This window comes from Taudactylus pleione, unplaced genomic scaffold (genome assembly GCF_031769625.1).
Source record: "Taudactylus pleione unplaced genomic scaffold, aTauple2 ptg000326l, whole genome shotgun sequence".
NCBI lineage: Eukaryota > Metazoa > Chordata > Amphibia > Anura > Myobatrachidae > Taudactylus > Taudactylus pleione.
In genome coordinates this window covers 1,709,759-1,734,865 of record NW_028284727.1, presented here as the reverse complement: position 1 = coordinate 1,734,865, position 25,107 = coordinate 1,709,759, and the positions used below count along the sequence as shown (strand labels likewise).

Sequence of the window (25,107 nt, the reverse complement as noted above, 5' to 3'; positions counted from 1 at the left end):
GTGGGCTGTAGCCGCACCTGCATCCTTAAAGCAGCAGCGACAAGCGTGCGTCTGTCTGTTAAAGGGTGGTGACACCCTCAAAGTGTGCTACACAAACAATAAAAATATTCTTCTTTTTTTTTCTGTCTTTGTGAATTGTGTGGGCTGTAGCTGCACTTGCATCCTCAAAGCAGCAGCGACAAGCGTGCGTCTGTCTGTTAAAGGGTGGTGACACCCTCAAAGTGTGCTACACAAACAATAAAAATATTCTTCTTCTTTTTTCTGTCTTTGTGAATTGTGTGGGCTGTAGCCGCACTTGCATCCTCAAAGCAGCAGCGACAAGCGTGCGTCTGTCTGTTAAAGGGTGGTGTAACCCTCAAAGTGCGCTCCACAAACAATAAAAATATTCTTTTTTTTTCTGTCTTTGTGAATTGTGTGGGCTGTAGCCGCACTTGCATCCTCAAAGCAGCAGCGACAAGCGTGCGTCTGTACATCGGTGACAGCATCCAAGTAGGCATGTCAGACAGTCCGTACCTGTACTGGCAGGAAAAAGAAGCAATTTGGAGGTCCCTGTACAAACTGGCTCTATTTTACCTGAGTTGCCCCCCCCTCCAGTGTGTACTCCGAAAGAGTGTTTAGTGCAGCCGGAAACCTTGTCAGCGAAAGGCGTAGGAGGTTGCTTCCACAAAATGTGGAGATGATGTTCATAAAAATTAATTATCAACTCTTCCAGTGAGACCAGCCTCCAAAACGTAAAGAGGGACCTGTGGTGGTGGATTCCAGCGGGGACGAATTAATACTCTGTGAGGATGAGGATGTACACAACACTGAAGAGGGTGAGGAATCGGTGAATGAGGAGGATTAGGACGACATCTTGCCTCCGTAGAGCCACTTTGTGCAGGGACAGATTAATTGCCAGCTTGTTTTGTGGGGGCCCAAACGACCCAATCATTTCAGCCACAGTCGTGTGGCAGACCCTGGCGCTGAAATGAGTGGTTTGTTTAAGTGTGCATGTCCTGTTTATACAACATAAGGGTGGGTGGGAGGGCCCAAGGACAATTCCATCTTGCACCTCTTTTTTTTCTTTGCATTATGTACTTTTTGGGGCCTAGTTTTTCAAACTGCCATCCTGTCTGCCACTGCAGTGTCACTCCTAAATGGGCCACGTGTTTGTGCCGCCCACTCGTGTCGCTTAGCATAGTTATCCAGCTACCTCGGTGCAACCTTTTGGACATAAAAACACTATTGTGAGATGTGAGGTGTTCAGAATAGACTGGAAATGAGTGGAAATTAAGGTTATTGAGGTTAATAATAGCATAGGAGCAGAAAAACCCATAAATTCTGTAATTTTAGCTGTTTTATATGCTTTTTAAAAAAAAAATACAGATCCAAAACACGGAAGGGTGTTTTTGGCAAAACCAATCCAGATCCAAAACACCAAGAAAGATCCAGATCCAAAACCAAAACACGAAAAGTGGCCGGTGCACACCCCTAGTTAATACCATTGTGTACTAACCAATGGGATAGAGTTTAACTCTGTTTTGTGCCATCCCTTAACTTTAACAAGTCACAACCATTTGTCAAGAACACAGATGATGGGTCGAAATAAAATTTCTGAATAGCTTTGAAGAACTCCCTGTTGAATTCATATACAAAGTATAAATGGCCAAGATCTAAAATTAAATACTTTTCCTCATCTAATGTTACTGATCAACCTCCTTGTCTGGGTTGATCATATTAGTCATAAGAGAGATACATCTATTGGCTAATATATTGGCAAATGTGTTAGTGTTATAATCCTATTGCTTCTGGAGCATGTCAGCTGGTTGCATTCACCTTCAGTCGGAATGCACCTGGTGTCAGCTGACATTAGCAACCTATCAGAGCCTTGCATTCTTATGTATTCCCTCTTTGCCTTGATGCCTGTTTATGTATTGCAGCTCTACACCTGCAATCTGTTTAATTATTAAGTGGGCTGGGCTGCCTAGTGCTCTGCTATTGGCCTCTGCTGCTGATAATAGGCATCCAGCCCTGCTGGTGATAGTTTCTTAGTACCTGCTTCCTGTGATTTCGTTTCTGTGTCCTGAACTCCATGTTTGATTCCTGTGCAAAGACTCTTGTTTGAAAGCCTTGCCTGCCGGTCCCTGATACCTGCATTGCCTAGTCTTATACCTGAAGACCCTCAGCTAAGTGACAGCATGATACTTCCTATCCTTGCTACTAAAGTATTTGCCCAGTGCATTCCTGTAGCTGTGATTCCCACATTTGCTTGCTGGAATTTCAGGTTAACTACCACTGCCATCCCACATTGGATATCTGAATTTGTACTTCATATCCCTCTGCCTTGGACTACAATTGTGGTTTCTTATTTCATGTGTTGTTACTCTGCTGAATTGCTGTGTTTATTCTGCATACATACTGCTTTGGATTACTACCTCATACTGGACTGCTATTATTAACCTGGAATCGATATGAGATGCCGGCGCTCGGGATCCCGGCTGTTAGAACCTGACGCCGGAATCCCGAAAGGACTAGCATACTGACACTAGTATGCTAACCCTCCCCCTCTCCCTACCCTAACACTCCCTCTTTGGTGCCTAACCCTAACCTCTCCCCCTAGTGGCTAACCCTAACCTCCCCCTCCCTGGTGCCTAACCCTCCCCCTAGTGCCTAAACGTACCCCCCGATACCTTCGGTATCCCAGCGGTCGGGTCGCATACCCCGCTGCACTAAACACTCTTTCGGAGTACACACTGGAGGGGGGGCAACTCAGGTAAAATAGAGCCAGTTTGTACAGGGGCCTCCAAATTGCCTCTTTTTCCTGCCAGTACATGTACGGACTGTCTGACATGCCTACTTGGATGCTGTCACCGATGTAATCCTTTAACAGACAGACGCACGCTTGTCGCTGCTGCTTTGAGGATGCAGGTGCGGCTACAGCCCACACAATTCACAAAGACAGAAAAAAAAAGAAGAATTTTTTATTTTTTGTGGAGCGCACTTTGAGGGTTACACCACCCTTTAACAGACAGACGCACGCTTGTCGCTGCTGCTTTGAGGATGCAGGTGCGGCTACAGCCCACACATTTCACAAAGACAGGAAAAAAAATAATTAATTTTTTGTGGAGCGCACTTTGGGGGTTACACCACCCTTTAACAGACAGACGCACGCTTGTCGCTGCTGCTTTGAGGATGCAGGTGCGGGTACAGCCCACACAATTCACAAAGACAGAAAAAAAAAAAAAAAATTATTGTTTGTGGAGCGCACTTTGAGGGTTACACCACCCTTTAACAGACAGACGCACGCTTGTCGCTGCTGCTTTGAGGATGTAGGTGCGGCTACAGCCCACACAATTCACTAAGACAGAAAAATATATATTTTTTTTTTTGGAGTGCACTTTGGGGGTTACAGCACCCTTTAAAGGTCAAGCCAGCCGGCCCTTTACCTATGACATAGGCGCACGCTTGGAGCTACTTTGTTGATGCACGTGCGGATACTGCACACACAAATCACAAAAAAATATAATTTTTTATTTTGTTTGGAGTGCACTTTGGGGGTTACAGCACCCTTTAACGGTCAAGCCAGCCGGCCCTTTACCTATGACACAGGCGCACGCTTGGCGCTACTTTGTTGAAGCACGTGCGGATACTGCGCACACAAATCACAAAAAATATATATATTTTTATTTTGTTTGGAGTGCCCTTTGGGGGTTACAGCACCCTTTAACGGACAAGCCAGCCGGCCTTTTACTTATGGGACACAGGCGCACGCTTGGCACTACTTTGTTGATGCACGTGCGGCTACTGCGCACACAATTCACAAACACAGAAAAAAAATATTTTTTTGCACTTGGGGGGAGCACCCCTGATGGACAGAGCACCCCCTGGACAACATTACAGCACCCCTTTAGGACTGGGACACTGCACAGGACTTTGGAGTGGACACAGCCCCTATGGACAACTGACTGCACAACACAGTCCAGCCAGCCCCTATGGACTTTGGAGGAGTGGACACAGCCCCTATGGACAACAGCAGTACAGCACAACACAGCAAGCCCCTATGGACTTTGGAGGAGTGGACACAGCCCCTATGGACAACAGAAGCACAGCACAGCACAACACTACACTACACAGCCCAGCCAGCCCTAACTCCCACCCTCCCTCTTCACTGTCCACAGCCGAGTGAGAAAATGGCGCTGACGCGGGTACCTTATATAGATCCCAAAACCCGCGAGACCCGGAAGGCAGGATGATGACGTTTTGCCTCGATTTCAGATCCGAGTCAGGCGGGAATAGTCGAGCCTGACTCAGATCGGCCTCGGATCGGGGGGGCTCGGGGGGGGGTTCGGATTTCGGAAATCCGAACCGGCTCACCCCTAGTATTAACCGATGTAAAAACTCCCTATTTGCTGCTGATGTACTGTTGACCCGAACTACCCCAGATCTCCCTTTCCAACCTTTTCAGAAAATTACACAAAAGTGGAACATTTTCAAGTTACAAAATAATTCTAAGATTGCAGCTTTGACTTTCCTCCACCCTGGCCATTTACAAAGTATTAGAGTTTAACTTTACATTTCTCTGGCATTCTCTTGCTATGCAATAATTAGGGATCTCTAGTTTAAGGTTACACCCAACTACACCCTCCACCCAAACATTCAACAAGTGGTGTGGAACAAAAAACTGAATGCAAAGAACAGGTCTAGTAAAACTAGTAAAAGAGGGACTAAGCCATTCTATATTCCATATAAATAAAATGTTCCTTCTCAGTAGGATTCTGTGATTTATGTAGTTCATCAATGGTAGATGACCTTAACCTGACGTTAACAATTTACCAGTTCCTAAATAGAGAAACAAAAAGGGTCAATGCTGGAAATAATTATTTTTTATTGTGCTGACGTATTAATGAGAGAAGGCAGGGGCAGATCCAGGGGGGGGCAGTAGCAATCTCTGCTCTCTCCCTGCCTGATGTGCGGCTGCGCTGCTATACAATGGCCAATGGTAGTGGGCAAAAGAAAAGGGTTACTGGGATATTGCCCTGATTGCCCCCATCCCCCACCAAATCCACCACTTAAAGAAAGTGAACATAATTAATTGGTTTCATTGCATTATTTATTATTAACAGTTTCTTATTGCATGAATTACACTATTATTTATTTTGTTTATAATGATGTTATAAAAATTTTTGTTGAAAATACATATTTAAGTAATCTACACTGGCAAACCAAAGTACATTACATTAAAACCAAAGTACATTACATTAAATGGCAAACCAAGTACATTACAAATCCATTAAAAACAAACCTGTTTCAATGAAAATAGGCCATATACTGCCACCTGCTGGCTTACCTAAGTCAGAAATATTTGGACAGAAAACATCTACAGTATAAAGATTTGAGCTTTCTCTTGTGGAGGTAAATTGCTCATTTGGTACAGTGAGTTGTTTCACTTAGGAATTAATTGCCATATTTGTAGAAAAGGTAGGTTGGATTCCAAGAGTCACATCTCTCATTTATTATAATTTAAATATACATTAAAGTTATCCTTTGTTATAAATATCATAGCTTATTTTCTTAGTTGTTTGCCATTGTTTCTCTTGTATCTCGTTTCTCATATATTTTCTTACATACATAATACTTTTGTATTGTGACCATTATTATAATGCTTTTTCATTGTAAATTTCATACATAAATTGTAATGCTGAATTATGTGTGTTTTGCTTGAACTTGTTCGGTATAAAACAACCTAATTTGCAGTTATTCTATATCCGACCAAGAGCGTGATTCAGAGATGGACACTGTGCTAAAATATCCAAATGCCGCAGGAGGCATCCTGTGTAAAATGATGCCCACTGCAGGCTTTTGTGTTCTGATGCAGCATTGGATCATCTGCGTGAACATCTGAGTTAGTGAGAATGACTGTGTATATCACACTTCCGGGGCCAGTGAAGCGGAGTCCAAAGACGCAGCCACTGACCTCGGCATGTGCAGAAAACGGGACCGTCACACCCCCGTTTCTGTAACGTTGTCCATCGCCGCCCCTAATATGTCAGTCATGTGCAAGATGTACGTAAAGCATTGGGTTTGCAAACAACTCTAAATCAGGCCCTGAAATAAAAATTAAACATTTACTTCATCCGAAATAAATAATTTAAAAATGGAAATAAAATATAGCTATGATGGTTTAGGATTTCTGGTTTTCTCAAATGGTAAATGTATCATTGTAAGTGGCATGTTATTCAGTAATTTGGGTCATATCCTAAAAGCAACACATGTGCATTGACATGCAATTCCATCTTTTGTATATAAATGAAAATTGGATGTTTGCATCTTGCAATTAGTTTTGACTTAAGATTGAGCACTACAATATAATATACGAGCAGTGCCTACCTGTCGTTGCCAAGTGATTATTAATGTTATTTAATGATGCCAAGTGATTATTCATTTTATTCAATGAAACAGAATCGAAAGTATTATGTGGGAACTCTCACCTGATTGTCAGTCTGCGTGCTTAGAGCCGTGCATTCCCTCTCCTTCAGTCCTCTCCTGCACTGGTGTCCTCCGAAGCCTGTCAGTCACAAGCTCTGTTTCCCCAGATTATATGAGGAGCTGCTACTGGAAGAAGCCCAGTAAGTTATCTCTGTAATGGCTTCATGACGAGGAGAAAGGATTGGTGTCTGTGTATAATCTATGTTACTTGGAGGATCTCAAGGAAAATTTCAGTGAAAAGCCGATCAAAATCGGTTCAGTAGTTGATGGAAGAATATTATTATAATTTATATGACACCACCAATTGTCTGTAGCGCCACACAGTAAAAAATGACCTTGAAACATAACTAATCAATATAAAAGGGTAAAAACAGAAAGTACAAGGAAAAAAAAATGAAACAGTGAAACATTCAGACAACTGAAACAGTAACAGTTAAAAAGAGTAAAACGTGTCAACCAAGTGCCCAGGGAAGTTCAGGCAGAAAAGATTAGAGCTGCTGACTGTGTCAATCTACTAAACTGTGTCACTGACTCTCGCTCTCTTTAATTTATCTTGTACTTAATTTATGTACTTGCCTGAAAAAAATGTTTTATTGAATATACAGTAGCCTGTGGCAATCCAGCCGCTGTGGAGTTACAAATCCCAGCATGCCCTGTCACAGACTTGCTGTTAGGGCATGCTAAATCTGTGTACAGATTATTTTTCTACATAATCCCCATACTTGTCTAAGTATTTATTCCAATGGTATACCAAGGCATCTATCCTGGCATAGAAAAAATCAGTGAAGCACCTGAAGCCAGGACATGATGGATTGCTGAACTTCACCGTCAGTTGCGAATCGCCTTCCACCCAGGTGCTTCTTCAATAGTCCAAAGAGATGGAAAACACTCGGTTCCAGGTCACGGCTGTAGTGAGGTTGGCTGAGTATGGCTTGGTGTTATCATGCAGCAATACGACGCCTGTTCACAGCAACCCAGGTCATTTTTTACAAAATTGCCCTCTGCAACTGGCTTAATGTGTCACAGGAGTGGACAGCATTCACAGTATCTCCCTTGGTGAGAAAATCAACAACAAGCACACCTTTGTGGTCCCAAAACATGGTCGCTATGACCTTCTTTGTTGATGGAGTTGTTTTGAATTTCTTTGAAGGTTCGGTCGATGCGTATTCCCATGTCATGGATGCGTGCTTCGTCTCCGGTGATATATGATGCACCCACGTTTCATTGCCTGCAACGCTGCAGAAACAGCTCTCTCTCCTCGTGATACCGCGTCAAGTGCATGAAAGACAATCCCATTCTTTTGGTTTTCTGAACTTCTGTGAGTTGCTTCGGTACCTAGCGTGAACACTTTTTCCTATACCCCAGTTGCTCATGAACGATGTTGTGCACAGTACCCACTGAGAATTTCAGTTCGTCAGTAATATCACTAATTCGAATGCGTCTGTCCTCCTGAATCAGTCCTTCAATGCGGCACAAATTGTCACCTGTGGTGGACGTGCTTGGTCAGCCGTATCCCTGCTCATCTTGAACGTCTGTCCTGCCTTTAGCAAAGGCAGTGCACCAAACCTGTTTCTGTGACATGACGGTATCATCGTACACCTCGACAAGTGCAGAAATCTGACCACAATATGCTCATCAATGTTTGACCATGTTTCAGCCAGCCCCGCCATCTTATAACTGATGTTGGGAAAGTATGACTGATATGAGGCGCAGTCTAATGGCCGTGAGGGGAAGCAGTGGTCTACCTTCCCTGGTCTGGCGAAATTAGAATGAAACAGAGAACATTACACACGTAACAGGTCTTATTACCTTACTTATTGAACGACCCTCGTATCTTACACAAGGCATATTTACTCATATGCTACTACTGATCTGAAATCTGGATTTAACTAGATACAGTAAGAGCAGTAAGAGGCAATATAAAATACTCTTTCTACTTAGAAATTATTTAATACTAAAATATCCACAGGGAATCCAAATATATAAATATTATATATATATATAGTTTAAGATGGTCTTCATTACAGTAATTAATAAAACACTAATGATATCCATGCAATATAGTTACCATATAGTACATTAATTATGCAATAACATACATATTTCTAAATTAGCAGGAATGTTTGTTTTGTTGCTTTAATGATAGTAAACTTTTAATTTATAACACAGTACTTTCACATTTTAATTACAATATACTGTTCACTAATATGCACTTACAGTTATGGCTTTGATATTTAATTAAGTTGCATACTATATCCAGTTAAACAACAATTAGCAACACTGTATACATGTGAAACAAGCCATTTTCTTTTAGTTGATATTCTCAGTTGCAACAGTAGATGGTTTAACCAGTGGTAGATAAAATACAATTGCCTAAAATGTCAACCTGGGCCTATTGCTTCTCCATTAAAGTTTTACTACAGGGATTAAAAAAATATATTATTGTGTGCTGCCTGCTGTGATCAGACATTATGCACTACGCTTAGTGCCTGATGATCGATATTTGACTATTCAGGAAGTGACATCATTGTGATGTCATTAAATGATGGATTGTAAAGCAATATATTGTGTGTGCTGACTCAATTTGAACCCTGCCTGGGTATGTCAGGGGTTGTGGATTTGTTCACACGTAGCTGCTTTCTATACGCTTGAAAAACACATTATAAGTAGATCATATAAGAGTCAATAGTGATGTTACTATAACTGTGTTTAAAATTTGATATCACGGGATGACCTGTTTCTATTGTGTTAATGCATGCTACCAGTACGATTGTAATGGCAAGAGCACTGCATTAAGTGTTTGTAAAATGTATTACTAAGAAACGCGTCTAAAGGCATATTGATGTGCATTTGTTTTTATCTATTATACCATTGTGTATATGTGAACAAACCTGGAAAAAAATAATTATCTATTGCACTGGGAAATTCTTATAGTATAACAATTAGATAATACTCATAATCCCTTGTATGAGGTGGTGTGCAATAAGTTTCTGGATGTGAAGTACATAGGAAGAGAAGACACAAATTGACTGTCTGGATGTGAACTGTAACCGCTGACTAAAGTTCTTGTGAAAATCCAGGGCACAGAATAAGCAGCACTGTACACCGAAGACGTCAGCTTGTTCACTTCCTTCAAGAAAGTCATTATGTAGCTCAACAGAGGCTACTGGAGAGCCATGATCTTCTACAACTGCAAGAGTGGTCTGCGATAGCAGGAGAGTTTTGACTGACTGTGACCTGCTATTGAAGAGGAAACACCATACCACTGTGTTCGAGTGGTTTGCAGAATTTTGGCGTGGGAGACCGTACCTGGAAGACGAGCGCTGCGGCCGACCTGTGTTTGCCATCTCCAAGGATAACGTTGCTGCCGTGTGGGCCATAGTTGAGTTGGATGCCAGTGAGACCATGGTCCAGTTAGAGAATGAGATAGCACCTCATTGAAATACATCCACTCGATACACCACAAAAAGCTTGACCTGAGCAAGGATTTTGCACACTGGGTGCCCCATCAGCTGACTCGCAAGCAGAAGGAGGCTCGGATGACTTGGAGCCGCAACATGCTGGCCAGGTTTGATGGCAGTCACTCAAACTGTCTGGGAGATCATCAGTGGTGATAAATCTTGGATCCCCGAGACCAAATAACAGTTGGCCCAGTGGACGCCACTTGGAGGTGCGCCACCACAGAAGTTCCGATGTGAGTGCAACATGGCCAAGCAGATGGTGGTTGTTTTTGTAACCAAGACTGGTCATGTAGCTACCGTACCACTCGTGCAGCAGCACACAGTCACTGGGGACTGGTACGCCAACCAATTCCTTCCGCAAGTACTGGAAGCCATTTCCAGGCACCGTCCAAGAACCTGTGCTTGTGGTGCCCGAATCCGTCATGACAATGCACCTGCTCACAAGTCCAGGAAAGCAGTGGATTTTCTGGCCCATGAACGCATCCAGGAGATGGGACATCCCCCATACAGTCCAGACCTGGCCCCACTGCAACTTGTTTCTGAAGCACAAGATGCGTGGGATTCGTTTTGAGTCACCGGAAGTTACAGTGGAACCCCTCATACAGCATGTAGAAGACACACCTACTTTGGATTGGTCCAGCTGCTTCACCAAGTGTTTTGAGCACATGCAACTTTGCATTGACTCCTCTGGGGAATACTTAAAAAAAAAAAGTAATGTTCACTTTTATGTAGGGGGTGCTGCCACAGACAAATATGATGCCATGACTTTGGTTGGCATCATATTATTTGGCTAATTGTTAACCTGTATAAGATGAATAAAAAATAACGTTTGGGCCAAGCGTGCTTTAGATATGGGAGTACCCTTGCTATATTCAGCAATAAACCATATATTTGACTGCATACAGTTCCTTTCATTAGATTTTAATTTTTCTGTGAATAGTTAATAGTGAGCAAAGTCATGAAAACAATCAATTACACAGCATAGTTAATAAAGGCTCTTGCACTTACCAAAAAAGATGGAAGCTTCTGTGTGATAATAACCATTTGGTTGCTTTTTCTTTAGCATTGAACAAAGATCCAATCGCACCAATGTATCCTCTCCAAAATATTGGTCTTGGAAATCCTTGTACAGACTTTTGTCAATCTTTTTAATTCCCTAAACAATATGAGAAGTGTTTAGTCACTTGCCAGGGTACATCCATCAGTATGGAGCCATCACTGCACAAGACAAGTTAAAAAAAATGCAGAGAAAAGCAACACCTTAACTTGTAGTCAAATATAATGTGCCAAAATGTATTTCATTTTATCCTGTTGCAGTCGCATACTAGATACACCACTAATCATCATCACTTTAATAATGTTAACTGGCATTAAAATGTGTATAATAAAAATAGATACATCCAAAACAAAACAAGAGTGCCAGCTCCCACCAAGAATGAACCAAGCACAGTGCTCTCTGTCTTTGCACAGCATCTATTCACACTGCAGGGAGAGCTTGGGGGCAGCCCAGCATCTCCGAGAGTGCTGGGTACGCCCCCTATAGTGATGAAAAGGGGTGCGTCTCAAAGCCAACCTTCTTTCCATGTGACCACACCTCTTTCTAGGGCAAGCTAAAGTGCCATTTTTGCTGATAGACTTCCTGTCCCCCAGCAAAGATAGAATGAACACTGTGAAATATTAAAGTTTACATACGTTGTGTAATAGACAAGCTATATACTGCTCAATATTTCCCATAAAATCCATTGTTATGCTTTATGTTACACAGTATTGAAGTGGGTAATAGGAGCTCACCTGCTTACGCAGCTTTGGTGCTTTTGAAAGCTTCATCAAGGTCAAATGGGGTACAAAATCTTTACATCCAACTATAGAAATGCCTTTTTCATTAAATATCTTCCCTGTGGTTTCTGGAGGGGCAGAAATCCATAAATATTAAGTAAACAAGTTGGATGTGCGTACACACTACACGATGCCAGAAATCTTGAAGGAGATTGACAGATTAAGCTGTATGTAGGGGCGACCTGAAGATGCATACACACTTGACAATGTGAACGATTTGTCATTCAAACTCATCGGAATAGGGCATATCATCCGACAAATTGTTTAATGTGTACCCAGCTTTAGAGGACATGTTTTTCAGTGTATTTCACTTACAAGCAAGTAAGTAATTACATTGGAATATAGTTTGAATTAATTTATTGATAAATATTGTATTTATGTAATAAAACAAAATGTTACAAATCTTTAACAATAGCTGCCAACATGTTGCTTGTTTCAGAGCTCTAGTTAAAAGTTTCTACCAATGATACCCTATTTCTGGTATATACAGTAGAGTGTGATATTTGGTCCTACACAGTGCAAGACTGGGTAATAAAACAAACCATAGTATTTGTGGTAAGAAGTAGGCATACCCAGTGCATAGTCATGCATAACACATAGCATATGTGATATGATAACAGTGTACCTACAGTTAACCCAGTGGTCAGAATAACATACTCATACCCACCATAAAAATCCCTGTGTCCAGAATAATCTACTCATGCTCACCATACACAGCCACAGGCCTAATGTAATAGCATCATGACAATCATGGTCCCATGTCCACCACATAACCCTCTGTAACCAGCAAAACAGCTTAATGCCCTTCAATCCCAAATCAGAATAAACATCCTGGTAACCAGCATGACTGCATCATTCCAAACACAGTTTTATTCACAACATATATTTCCTTTGCCTAGCATAACAATTGACTGTCTACTAAATATAGCTCAATAAGTAGCAGAACAGCTTCATGCAATCTAGTCCCATTGTCATTATAACGTGTGACTAGCCTTACAGGCTTGGGACCACTTTACTATCCAACTTCAAAACAAAGTTCAATCTCTACCATTCCTTTGACTAGTCTTGGGTCAAAATCAGACAGTTAGATAACAACATATGCCACTGACTGACTGACATATGGACTGACTCTGCTCATCTGATTTTAAATGTTCTATATGATGGTCAGTGATTTTTATACACTGGGCCCTGCTAATATGGAGAGTCAATGAAGAAAATTATTTCATCCAATTAAATAATGTTCCTTTCATCCATAAATACACATGTAGTTTCAGCCCATCGCAGACCTTCATTTCATATATTAAACTACTATTACTTTCCTAATTGTAACAATTCAAACTGTTGCTTGCTTATCAGAACAAGGTAAAGCCAAATCAAAGTAAAGCAGCATGGTAGGTCGGCAGTTACATAGTTAAATCAATACTAAAATATCTGAAAAGCAGCAAGTCCAACCCAAACAGCAATTGCTCTACAAAGGAGTAGCTTCCTGTCTGGTCAGTAACTGCTGCCTCCATGTGATACATATACCGTAATAAAACAGAGATACACACATGGGGCCAAATGTAAAAGGGTGAGAGTTCACAAAATGTGAAGAGTTTAGCAGTAAACTCTCAGGGGTAAATTTACTAAAGGGAGAGTTTTTAGAAGTGGAGATGTTGCCCATAGCAACCAATCAGATTCTACTTAACCACTTAACTGACGAATTCTTTTGTCAAAAACCGCTCCAAAATTGTCGGTTTCTTTTATGATTGAATTAGGTCACGGACATAATATTAAACTTATCCATCACTATTTTATTTGAAAAAAATATTTTTTTTAAAACTCAGTATAACATAAAAATAGCAATTTTTATGTTATACTGTAGTGATGGCCATTGACGGCTGTAGCATCGATGGTTCAACCATCGTTAGAAGCCATCAATTGTTTCGCGATTGGTCGAGGAGATCTGTGTAGACCTTAACTGCCGATGTTTCCTAAACATCGATTGAGGATTACCATCGATGATGCAACATTGATGGCCACCAGCAGTGGCAAACCACTTGTTTTCAGCCAGACCATCAATGGTTTGTAAACCATCGATGGTCGGTTGCCATCCCTAATCAGAGGCTCTGCGATAGCCATCGAGATATATATATATATATATCTATATCGATGGCTATCGCAGAGCCTATATATATATATATATATATAGCAGAGCCTATATATATATATATATATATATATATATATCGAACTTATATATAACTGCTGCTTGCACACATGTGTGTGTATATATATATATCTATATACATACATACACACACACATATATATATATATATATATATAGAAACAAAGGAAACAACGGTACTCACGGGACTTAGTAAAAAAAAAGACTCAGGTACACAAACGTTGTGTAGGATTCGACGTTTCAGTCGGTGAGGACTTTTATCAAGAACACAGAATAAATACAAAGTACAAACCTTTATAGGACTGTGTTAGCATGGTGAAGTGCTGCGCGCGCCCATCTTGCCAGTCGCCGGGTGGAAGACGTCATCAGCGTGCGGCCGAACCGTCACAGTGCACGTGATCGCGCTCGGCATATGACGCTAGATGTGATGACACACACTACCCGGCGTCAGCTGCAAGTCAATAGGCGGGGTTATGTAAATGGTAACCATGGAGACAAAGTGTAGCATCAATAAACGCTGAAGTGTACTGGGATAAATATGATGTGACAAGTGCATCCAAATAAATAAACAGGATGCCCGCAATAGTGAAAATTAACAGGCATACATATAGGTAAACAAGTATATGCGTGCTAGACAAAAACAACATGTACAACATATGACATATAACATATATACTGCATTGGACATTATATAGTCAATAATGAGACTAGACGGCATCTAGTAAGATGATGTAATAGATTGGCACCTAAAAACGGCAGGCTGGACATAAGGGCCAAAGCATATATGAGAGTAGACAAATCTAAGTAAAGTGCTGGTACCTCATAGCCAGGGGACATGTCTCCTAAAAACGAAAACCTAAAACAGGTTGATGGATGTAACTAGGGTAGTAAAAAGACAAATCTGGAATCAACAGCAAACACTTGCCTATGATGTACTGAGGACAATACCACGTTAAGGGTAGGCAAGATCATAGTGTCCACAAAAGGTCAGATGAGGAGAGAGATAGAAAAAGTCCAAAGCTGTATTTGATTTACAAAACCTGGTATTCCAAGGGAGTCACCCATCCTAGTACTAACCAGGCCAGACACTGATTAGCTTCCAAGATCGGACGAGATCGGGCTTATCCAGTGTGAGTATGTTAGTAAATCTTAAAGAGAAAGAGTAACCAACAACCTCTCCCACAATCATAACCTCTTCAGTAGATCACGGATCACTACCTCTTGGTGGAATCTTGATCCAAAGACAAAAGAGGCATAGAACAGTAAAGCGTGTCCGCCAGAACTAAAGCTAATAATAATGTAAATAATAATAATAATAATAATAATGTAAATGAGCTCAATATCGTGTGGTGCTGACTATCATAGTCAAGCACCAATATGAAAAGCAAAAGTACATTTTCATATAAATCAAAATATAAAGAATGTCCATAAGACTGGTCCTATAAAAAAATTAATGATAAATAAGCAAACAAATAAGAACTCAAGATAAAGAGTCTGTTTTAGAGGAAACAGGCAAATGATAATGTTTCATTAAGACCCAAAGGTGCAACAGTGTTCATATTATGAAACCAGCGTGCCTCCAACTGTAATAAACATTTATCTCTATCACCACCTCATTTCATTGTCGGCACATGATCAATGATCTTGTGTCTCAAAGTAGCTAAAGGATGTTTAAGATCTTTGAAGTGTCGTGCCACAGGCTGATCGTTGTCTTTTCCTTCAAGTGCTTGTCTTATGGCAGTGCGGTGTTGCGCCATCCTTATACTCATTATGCAAGAAGTTTTGCCTATATAGGCCAGGCCACACGGACACCAGATAATGTAAATGACAAATTTGCTCATACAACTAAGAATATGTCTTATAGATATACGTTTCCCTGAGTGTGGATGAACAACATCAGGGCCGGTTTCCATATGTCTGCATGTGGTACAGCCTATACATTTGTAACAGCCAGGCCTACAAGCGAGAAAGTTAATTCCCTGTGGATCTTCAGAAGTAGAGATGTCATTATGTACCAGCCATTCTTTCAAATTTTTGCCTCTCCTGTAGCCCATCATGATCCTGGAGGAATATAGTGGTTTAAGATTGCTGTCTGTGTTCACCACTGACCAGAGTCTTTTGACAGTGGAGTTAATAAAATTGCTCGAGGTGTTGTATTGAGTAATGAACATAGTCGATGGTTTAGGGAGGCTGTTGGAAAGTCGTTCGTTGTGACTACCGTTGCGTTTCGTAAGAGCTCTAGATTTGGCTTTAAGGAGATCAGCTTCATTATAGCCACGATTCAAGAATTTGGTCATCATGCAATCCATTTGATCTTCAGCCATCTTGATGTCACTAGTAATTCGCATGACGCGCAGAAATTGGGAATATGGTAAACTCTTCTTCAGAGGTACTGGATGATGACTTTCAGCGTGCAGAAAAGTATTACAGTCAGTAGGTTTAGTGTATAGATTAGTAGTGAAGGCAGAACCGGACCAGCTGATGTTGACATCCAAGTAGTGGACATTCTGTGGGCTGCATTCATATGTAAACTTTATATGTTCATGCATTTGGTTAATCTGCTGCATCGCTGCTGAGAATTGCGAAGAAGTCCCAGACCATATGACAAAGATGTCATCTATGTATCTGATGAAGTATACAAGATGTTTGTTGAATTCGGGGTTTAATAGAAACAACATTTGTTCGACTTTAAACATGTAGACATTAGCGAATGAAGGTGCTACATGGGACCCCATAGCACATCCCTTCTTCTGTAGATAGAAAAGATTGTCGAAGAAAAAATTATTCCTGGTGAGGGTTTTCTCTAAGAGTAAGATGAATAAATGAATTTTTGGTCCATTGTACTCCTGTTTGGACTCCAAGAAGGTTTTCATATACTCCAATCCCTGCGCGTGAGGGATACTAGTGTACAACAACACTACATCAATCGTGCAAAGCAAAAGTTGTGATGGTAAATCATGTAACTGTTGTAATTTGTCAATGAAAGAATTTGTATGTTTAAGGAATGTGGGTTCACTGGTTAACAAAGGTTGTATATAAAAATCCAAAAATTTAGATAATGTACTAAATAACGATCCTCTAGCGGATATAATTGGTCGTCCTGGAGGTGACATTAGGGACTTGTGGATTTTGGGTAAGGTATAGATCAGGGGTACAATGGGTTTAGCAATTTTAAGATTCTTGCCTATATTGTGGTCAAGCCAATTATTGGACATGGCATCATCAAGTATTCCATCAAGCTCTAGTTTATAGAGCTTGGTGGGGTCACTTTCTAGTTTCATATAGACATGCTGATCAAGTAATTGTCTGTAGATCTCATTTTTGTAGGAGACAGTGTCCTGAAGGACCACTGCTCTGCCCTTATCTGCAGCGCGAATCACAATGCTTTTGTCATTGCTTAATGAATGTAATGCATTGTATTCATCTTTGGTAAGATTAGGATATGTTTTGGGTCTATTTTTGGTTTCCAAAGCAACATGATGGTCTACTAATCTGATGAAGCTTTTTATGGAGGCGTTAAAAGATTGGGGTTCAAAAGTAGATTTACTCTCAACCGGACCTTTTGAATAGGTGGAAATGCCAGAATCCTTTGTTGCATAGAATTCTTTAAGCTTCAGATTACGGTGGAATTTCCACAAATCTTGTTTCCAAAGAAAATTGTCAAAATTGCATGTGGGCACAAAGGATAATCCTTTGTTTAAAAGACTCATTTCTGCCTCTGAGATGGTTCTACTGGAAAGATTGACAATTAAGTTCTCTTTTTGTAGGGTCTTTTTCCTCGACCTCCCTCCCTGCCCACCACTGTGTACCAGAGCCGCCGCTGCTGCTGGTACACAGTGATTTCACTGATCACTGTTCCGGAGCCGCAGCGGGTGGGACACCCGCTAGCGGCCCGGGGACATAACAGCGGCGGTGGCTACCAGAGCCGCCGCTGCTGCTGGTACACAGTGATCTCACTGATCAGTGTTAAGGAGGCGCAGTGGGTGGGACACAAAGGAGGGGGAGCCACAAGTGTAGAGGGACCAGCAGGTCCCTCTGAGGAGGGCGGCTGCTGGAAGTTAACTTCCAGCAAGCCGCCCACTGTGTGTTTCTGACTGGTCGTATCAGATACGACCATGTCAGGGAAAGCCCACTCTGGTATGGTCGCATCTGATACGACCGTGCCAGGCAAGTGGTTAACATTTAACTAGCACCTTCTAGAACAGGGGTGTCAAACTCGTGGCCATCCAGCTGCAGTAGCACTACATATCCCAGTATGCCCTGCCACAGTTTTAGCATGCCCTAATAGCAAAACTGTGGCAGTGCATTTTGGAATGTGTAGTTCCACTGCAGCTGGATGGCCACGAGTTTGACACCACTGTTCTAGAAGATAATAGCTATAATCTGATTGGTTGCTATGGACAACATCTCCACTTCTAAAAACTCTCACTTTAGTAAATGTACTCCTCACACTTTTTAAACTCGGCTAGTGTAAGACAGTCCAAGTACATGCAAACTCGCATGTTTTAGACTAAAAAACTAACGATTTTAACTGTCATCCAGAATTTTTGACCAATGTGAGAGGTTACTGCCAAACTCTCACATTTTCTAAACTCTCATCCTATTACATTTGGCCCATGATCACAGTTAGTTACTCACGTGTGTGTGTCCTGCACTTCAGCTTCCTCTCAGCCCCTTCTACTACCTCAGCACTCATTCCTACCTCTATAAACAATGTGGCTGATGTAGTGTTGAACACAATCTGCCTGTAATTGCTCTCGCATTGAGTACATGGAACTGCGGGTCGATGTTGGCCCAGTGCGCATGCACACGACGGAGCCGGCTCCGTTGTGCGCATGTGCAAGACCCGGATAGCGACGGGCAAGCCGTCGCTCCGGGTCTTGTACCAAAGGGGGCGTGCTGTCGATGTTGAGTGACAGCACGCCTCCTTTGGTGGGCGGGCCGGAGGCGTGGCTGGCCAGACGGAGGCGTGCCCATGGGAACTCCTACCGTCTTGGGACGGCCCCACTGACATCACAAGTGATGTCACTGGGAGTGCTTTCAGCTCTGTTTTAGCCGAAAGCACTCCTGGGCTTGCGGCAACGAGACCCTACCACAAGGGTCTCGTCGCAAGCCCGATGGTCACGATGGTCTTGACCATCATCATGGCCGCTCGCTAGAGCTGTGGGTGGTCACCCACAGCTATACGAGCGGCCAGGAGGCCGCTCTAAAAATCAAGAAGGACGGCCCTGATTCAGAGCGAGCTCTGTCAGAGCGTCCGGCTCTGAATCAGGTCCTAAATGCACATATTTACTCATATGCAGAGTTGTAAGCATCTTGCAACCAGACCACCGTTATCTGTATGCTAGGTTTGCAACCCATCATCATCATTATCATCAGTGCGCACTTGCACAAACCTTATCCTTGGTCCAAAAAATACGTTTCCAGCCAACTCTGCATATCCTGCAGTTACAGCCCAGTTAAGCTCTTTCAGTGACAATTTGAAATGCGACTGAAACATGTTTTACTCTCCATCACCTGTACTTGCATATTCTCGATTCCAGATACAATCTGCAAGAGCATGTACATCCAACTCTGCTATGGCCAAAAACCAAGTTAGCATTGTAGCACTGATATATAATAATATACAAGTTGCAGTACATACAGATGTGTCCTTGCACATCTTTGCTGCAGTCATGCCAAAAAGCCCCACTTGGCGCGCAAGGTCCCGTGAGACTCTGCTAGCACCGGGCATCTTTTTGCAGACAATACATCTAAGTCACATTGCGATGTGACTAGGACGCACTGTGACACATATATATCTGAGTGCAACTGAGTCTCGGAATCTGTATGCGAAGTGCTACAATGTAGCGGCCGCAGTTTTATTAATTTCAAGTTACGTTGTGCGTCATATACACTCAATCGCACACAGAAATACAAGTGTCACATACCAAATTAATCAGCATAGTCTGCTCGTGTGTCCTAGTCGCATATAAGTAGTAATTCCGACTTAGATGTATTGTCAGCAAAAAAAGACGCCCAACGCTAGTAGAGTATCACGGGACCTGGCGGCTCACTCACGCCAGGCAAGTCGCGCTGCATGACTTATTGAGGCTAGATGTCTGAGGACACATCTGTAATATTCGTATAACTGAGAAGTGTGGAAGGAGGCCTTAAGAGGAAGACCATCATGAGTTTATGGGACTTATGCACTTACTCAATTTTTTTATTTCACTGTTTCATGCTATACAGTAATTATCTTGAGAAAGTGTGTTCTGCAATGTGCATAAATCAATTGAATCTACAACAGTGTTTACTCTCCAGGGTGCAGATTTACTAAAGCTTTTCAAAATGAAAAGTGGAGGTGTTGCCTATAGCAACAAATCAGATTATATGGATAATTTCTCCATTGCATCCTAGAAAATGGTAAACAGCATCTGATTGGTTGCTATGGACAACACCACCACTTTTCATTTATAGAAGCTTTAGTAAATCTATTTAGTAAATTTAGTAAATCGATTTAGTAAATTTAGTAAATTAGTAAATCTACCCCCATGTGTGTACCGAATTTCTAAGTAAACGTGGCTCTAGTCCCTTACTATTTATAAACACCCCAAGATCTTGAGGCCTTTCACATTGTTGAGCCTCCTGAAGTAACACTAGTGAAGTATCCATAATAATACATCCACTACTGTGAATTCTGAGTATAATGGAGGCCAACAAGGTCTCAATAAAAATATGCAGCTCTTTTATACTCCGAGTCACTGAACTCTGGACACTTGTATGTACTATCAATTCAGTTATAGAATTGTTTTACCACATGGAATGAGTTCTCACCAGCTATTTGTTTCAATGTAGTTATAGAGGTATTATCAGTCATCTTTCCATACACAACTTCATGTTTAAAGTCAGCCATTCCGCAAAAACATAGAACCAGATCTTTTCCCTCAAGGATTTCTTCAATTGGTGGTTTGCTCCCCAAAAGCGCACTTACTGCTCTAGCAAAATTAAAAGAAAAAAAGCAGTTAATGTAGAATTTATCCACAACAATAAAACATAGCTAACAAAATGGAACCTTAAAAGACAAAAAGAGGGTATGTGATCTTAATGACTCCATGAAGAAAAATATGTCTGAAAGAAAACCAGAATTCTTGAATTGAACCATTGTAATGGTATACAATCGGGAAGCCGGCTGCTGGAATCCCGGCAGCCGGCTTCCCGACTGCTTCATCCCGCTGTGGGATAAATGACCGGCGTCTATATCTAGACGCCGCTCATTTCCCAGACGCCGGGAGATAGGCGCCCGGCATCCCGATCGAGCGGATGCTTGGCGCCGCGAGCGGACAGCCACGGGGGGGGAGGGTTAGGTTTAGGGCACCCGGGTGGGACTTAGGGTTAGGCACCCCCCCCAGGAGGGTTAGGCTAGGGGGAGGGAGGGTTAGGCACCCCCCCAGGGGACTTAGGTTTAGGCAGCGGGGAAGGGGGGGTTAGGGACTTAGAGGGGGGATTAGGGTTAGGCACAGGGGGGGGAGGTTAGGGTTAGGCACTCCTAAGGAGGGTTAGGGTTAGGTTAGATTAGTTCACACTTACCTCACCACGATCGGGATTTCCAGCGGTGTCGGGCTTCCGCTGCCGGGCTCTGCTGTTTTGTCGGGCTGCCGGGATTCGAACTCCCGGCCATGCGGCAGCCGGCACATCATACCGATTCCATTGTACAAGGTTAAATGGCCTGATGCATTGCATAAAGCCCTAATAACATTGAGATCCACTACTAACTGAAGGACTGACATAAACTCTAATTAAAGGTTGATGGGGATAGCTATAGGACTACCATTTTGTCCATCAGTATTCATTCTCTAATTTTGATACCTGACTGGTGAACTTATCTTGTACTATGGATTCGTTTTATCGGGGACCTTAACTAATGGATGCCCGACGGAGAAAAGAAATTGTTGCTCCGTTCCAGCGCCCATGCCACGTGTGCACCCAACAGCACCGGATTTAGCCGCTCAAAGTGGATAACCCCATCAAAAGTACTGGTAAGATATAGAGTTTGAAGTGGATTTGGCGCCTAAGACCCTGATAAGCTGCAGATACATGGTCACTATAGTACCCCCACGGATACTGTTAAATATGTACAAATATGTAAGAATTCAAGTGCGTTGGTGTCACACGTGTAGGTTTAAGAAAACCTTCGTATACTTCCCAAATGTAATGATGTATGGTCCCTGTACACGTCAGTTGTTCTCATCCAATGGTGGTTCAGTATATGTAAAACATAACAATTATCCCAAACAGAGTGTAGTATTTAAAGTAGCAGGTTTATATTACATTCAGCAATAAAAATAGGGGTATTTCCTACAGTACACCCTATGTATACAATAATCTTCATAAGAGTAATATCAATATGTTAAAAACAATATAATGCTACACATTCCACATGTATCCACATAATAAGTAGTTATCTAAAACATAAAAGAGCCTCCAGGCTCTTATCTCAAGTGTAAATTGGGGAATTACTGGCAGTCCCTCTTATAAGGGCACGTAGATGTAAAGGTGGAGGTTTCCGGACAACCTCTCCTTCCGGTCCTTACACGGGGGTTTTCGGCACCTTCCCTCTTATCAAATGATCCAGTCAAAGTGCGCCCTGTTTGATAAGAGGGAAGGTGCCGAAAGACCCCCTGTGTAAGGACCGGAAGGAGAAGTTGTCCGGAAACATCCCTTAACATCATTAAAATACCGTATGATAGATCATATCCCTCCACTGATACGAGGTGGTGATCGTGGCAAAATCTTGTTAAATCGAGAGGCCCAGTGGATATTTAATTTTAATGTGATTCGTCCTAAAGGTTTGAATGAACATATTTAATTCTTTTGTTTTGGATAACATCAGAGCGCTAACTCATAGCCATTAGTTCTTTCCATCTGAATATTCTGACAGGGATGTATTGTTATTGTTTCCCTTTACTGTGGTGAAGGCATTTGCCCATTACTCTAGGCTAATATTTATACAGTTTTTCACTTCAGGGCTAAATTCTATATGTGATCAATGGTTGTATGTTATGTTTCAGACAGACCGGAGGTCTCTCTGGATAACTGAGTGTATCCATTTCAACTGTTTATCCATATAGCCCCTCCCCTAATGATTTTTTCAGGAGTGGTATTATTACATCTATGTAACAGAAATCCATAGCTCACCTTGATGGGGTTGCTCTATAGGTGGGACTTGTGTATTAGCTTAATGTCATTCACTGTACCTTTCTGTATACGCTGATTATTTTTATAAATCATGCACTCTGTAGATGGATACATGGTATTGGGAATTGGATTGGGACTAGAAGGCTAATATCTAGCAGTGTTCCTTGCTATTTCTATGAGGTTCTATACAGCGATAATTGCACCATTATTTTTAATGTTACAGTGCATTATTATTCTGCTTTTGACTAGCCGTGCTGTTTGATTATGTGAAAGGGAGTAAAGTTGCTATTCTCTTTATACATTTATTAAAGTCAGAACCATGATAGCTGATGGAATCCATTTTATATTTGTTCAAATTCTCTGTACAGACTTACCAAGTAATTGTAGTGAATTACAGAATGGTATGTAAATATGCTCACACATTGACAGCTCAAAAGTATATGGTGTTCAGGTAACTTTTAGGATATATCAGCAAATTTAGTGTATATGGCCCTTTAGCTACAGTAATTTCAGTACTGCTCAAAGCATAAGTATAGATAAGCAGACAACTTTTAGCTAGGAAAATAAGGCTTAAGACAGCATAATTAGCTTAGCCAATAGAATTACAGTTAGTATGCATTAGTCAGGAGAAAGCCTTAGATATGCTATATAAGTGGATTGCTGGTTCAAATAAACTTTGGAGTGAATTCAACCTTACACAAGCTGCACGTGTCAGTTTCACTCTTCACGGTCGTGAATGCTATGTGTATGCTGGATGCCTGACTGATACCTATTGTGACTAACTCTTGGGGTCCCGAGCAGCCCCCTTTGGAGGCCCCAGCGAGATCCCCAAATCCTGCTGACCAACAGACAACTGGACGGAAGGCCACGGAGACTCGGACACCTTAAAACCATGGTTAGTAGATTTTCTGCTATGGCCTCTGACTCTCTTGTCCGCACATCTCAGTAAATATATCTGTAATGGGGCTATTGTAATGAAATTTTTACCAAATGTCAGCAACAACCCCTGCAATCCACACATGCAAAGAAATCAAATCATAGATGTCCATAAATTAAGTTAAGTGTAATAATGTGAAATGACACAGGGGAAAAGTATTGACCATGCTTACTGAAATTTAATATTTCGTACAAAAGCCTTTGTTGGTAATAACAGTTTCAAGATGCCTCCTGTATGGAGAAATTAGTCGCATACATTGCTCAGGTGTGATTTTGTCCCATTCTTCCACACAAACAGTCTTCAAATCTTGAAGGTTCCGTTGGCGTCTTCTATGAACTCTGGGCCTGATTCAGACCCAGTCGCAAGCGCTGAGCGCTTGCAACCGGGTCTATGTTTGCCCACTGGGCGTGCGCACGACGGAGCCGGCGAGACCCGGCTAGCGATGGGTGCTCCGTCACTCCGGGTCTCGCACCAAAGGGGGCGAGCTGTCGATGGTGATTGACAGCTCGCCCTGTTTGGTAGGCGGGCAGGGGGGTAGCTGGCCAAACGGAGGCGTTCCCGAATGGAACGCCTGCCGTTTGGGGGCTGCCCCACTGACATCACCAGTCAGAGCCAGAAGCTCTCTGGGGCTTGCGGCCACGAGACCCTACCACAAGGGTCTCGTCGCAAGCCCGATGGTCGCAATGGACTTGACCATCGCGACCATCAACCTGGCCGCTCGCAATAGCTGTGGGTGGTCACCCACAGCTATGCGAGCGGCCAGGGGGCCTAACAAAAAAAAATAAAAATACGCCCTGATTCAGAGCGAGCGTTCGTTCAGAGCGTCCGTCTCTGAATCAGGCCCTCTGATCTTTATTTCTTTGCATAGATTTTCAATTGGATTCAAGTCAGGTGATTGGCTGGGTCATTCTAGCAGCTTTATTTTCTTTCTCTGAAACCAATTGAGAGTTTCCTTGGCTGTGTGTTTGGGATCATTGTCTTGCTGAAAAGTCCACCCTCGTTTCATCTTCAGCATCCTGGAAGATGGCAGCAGATTTTTATCAAAAATGTTTCGGTACAAT

At 42.1% G+C, this 25,107-nt stretch overlaps 1 protein-coding gene and 1 pseudogene across 3 annotated transcripts in view; both read right to left on the bottom strand.

Moving 5' to 3' along the window:
- AKAP7 (A-kinase anchoring protein 7) overlaps nucleotides 1-25,107 on the bottom strand; it is a 306,535-nt gene that overhangs the window by 203,196 nt on the left and 78,232 nt on the right. For 2 of the 3 annotated variants that reach the window (XM_088443057.1, XM_088443056.1), the window contains exons 5-7: nucleotides 20,749-20,909; nucleotides 11,718-11,830; nucleotides 10,935-11,082 (exon numbers count right to left, since the gene is read on the bottom strand). In XM_088443057.1, coding sequence (XP_088299183.1) covers nucleotides 10,935-11,082; nucleotides 11,718-11,830; nucleotides 20,749-20,909 — 422 coding nt within the window. Of the gene's footprint in view, nucleotides 1-6,467; nucleotides 6,592-10,934; nucleotides 11,083-11,717; nucleotides 11,831-20,748; nucleotides 20,910-25,107 lie in introns of all 3 variants that reach the window. The other variant, XR_015869430.1, reaches the window with a different exon arrangement.
- LOC148509441 (5S ribosomal RNA) lies at nucleotides 14,961-15,080 on the bottom strand (annotated as a pseudogene).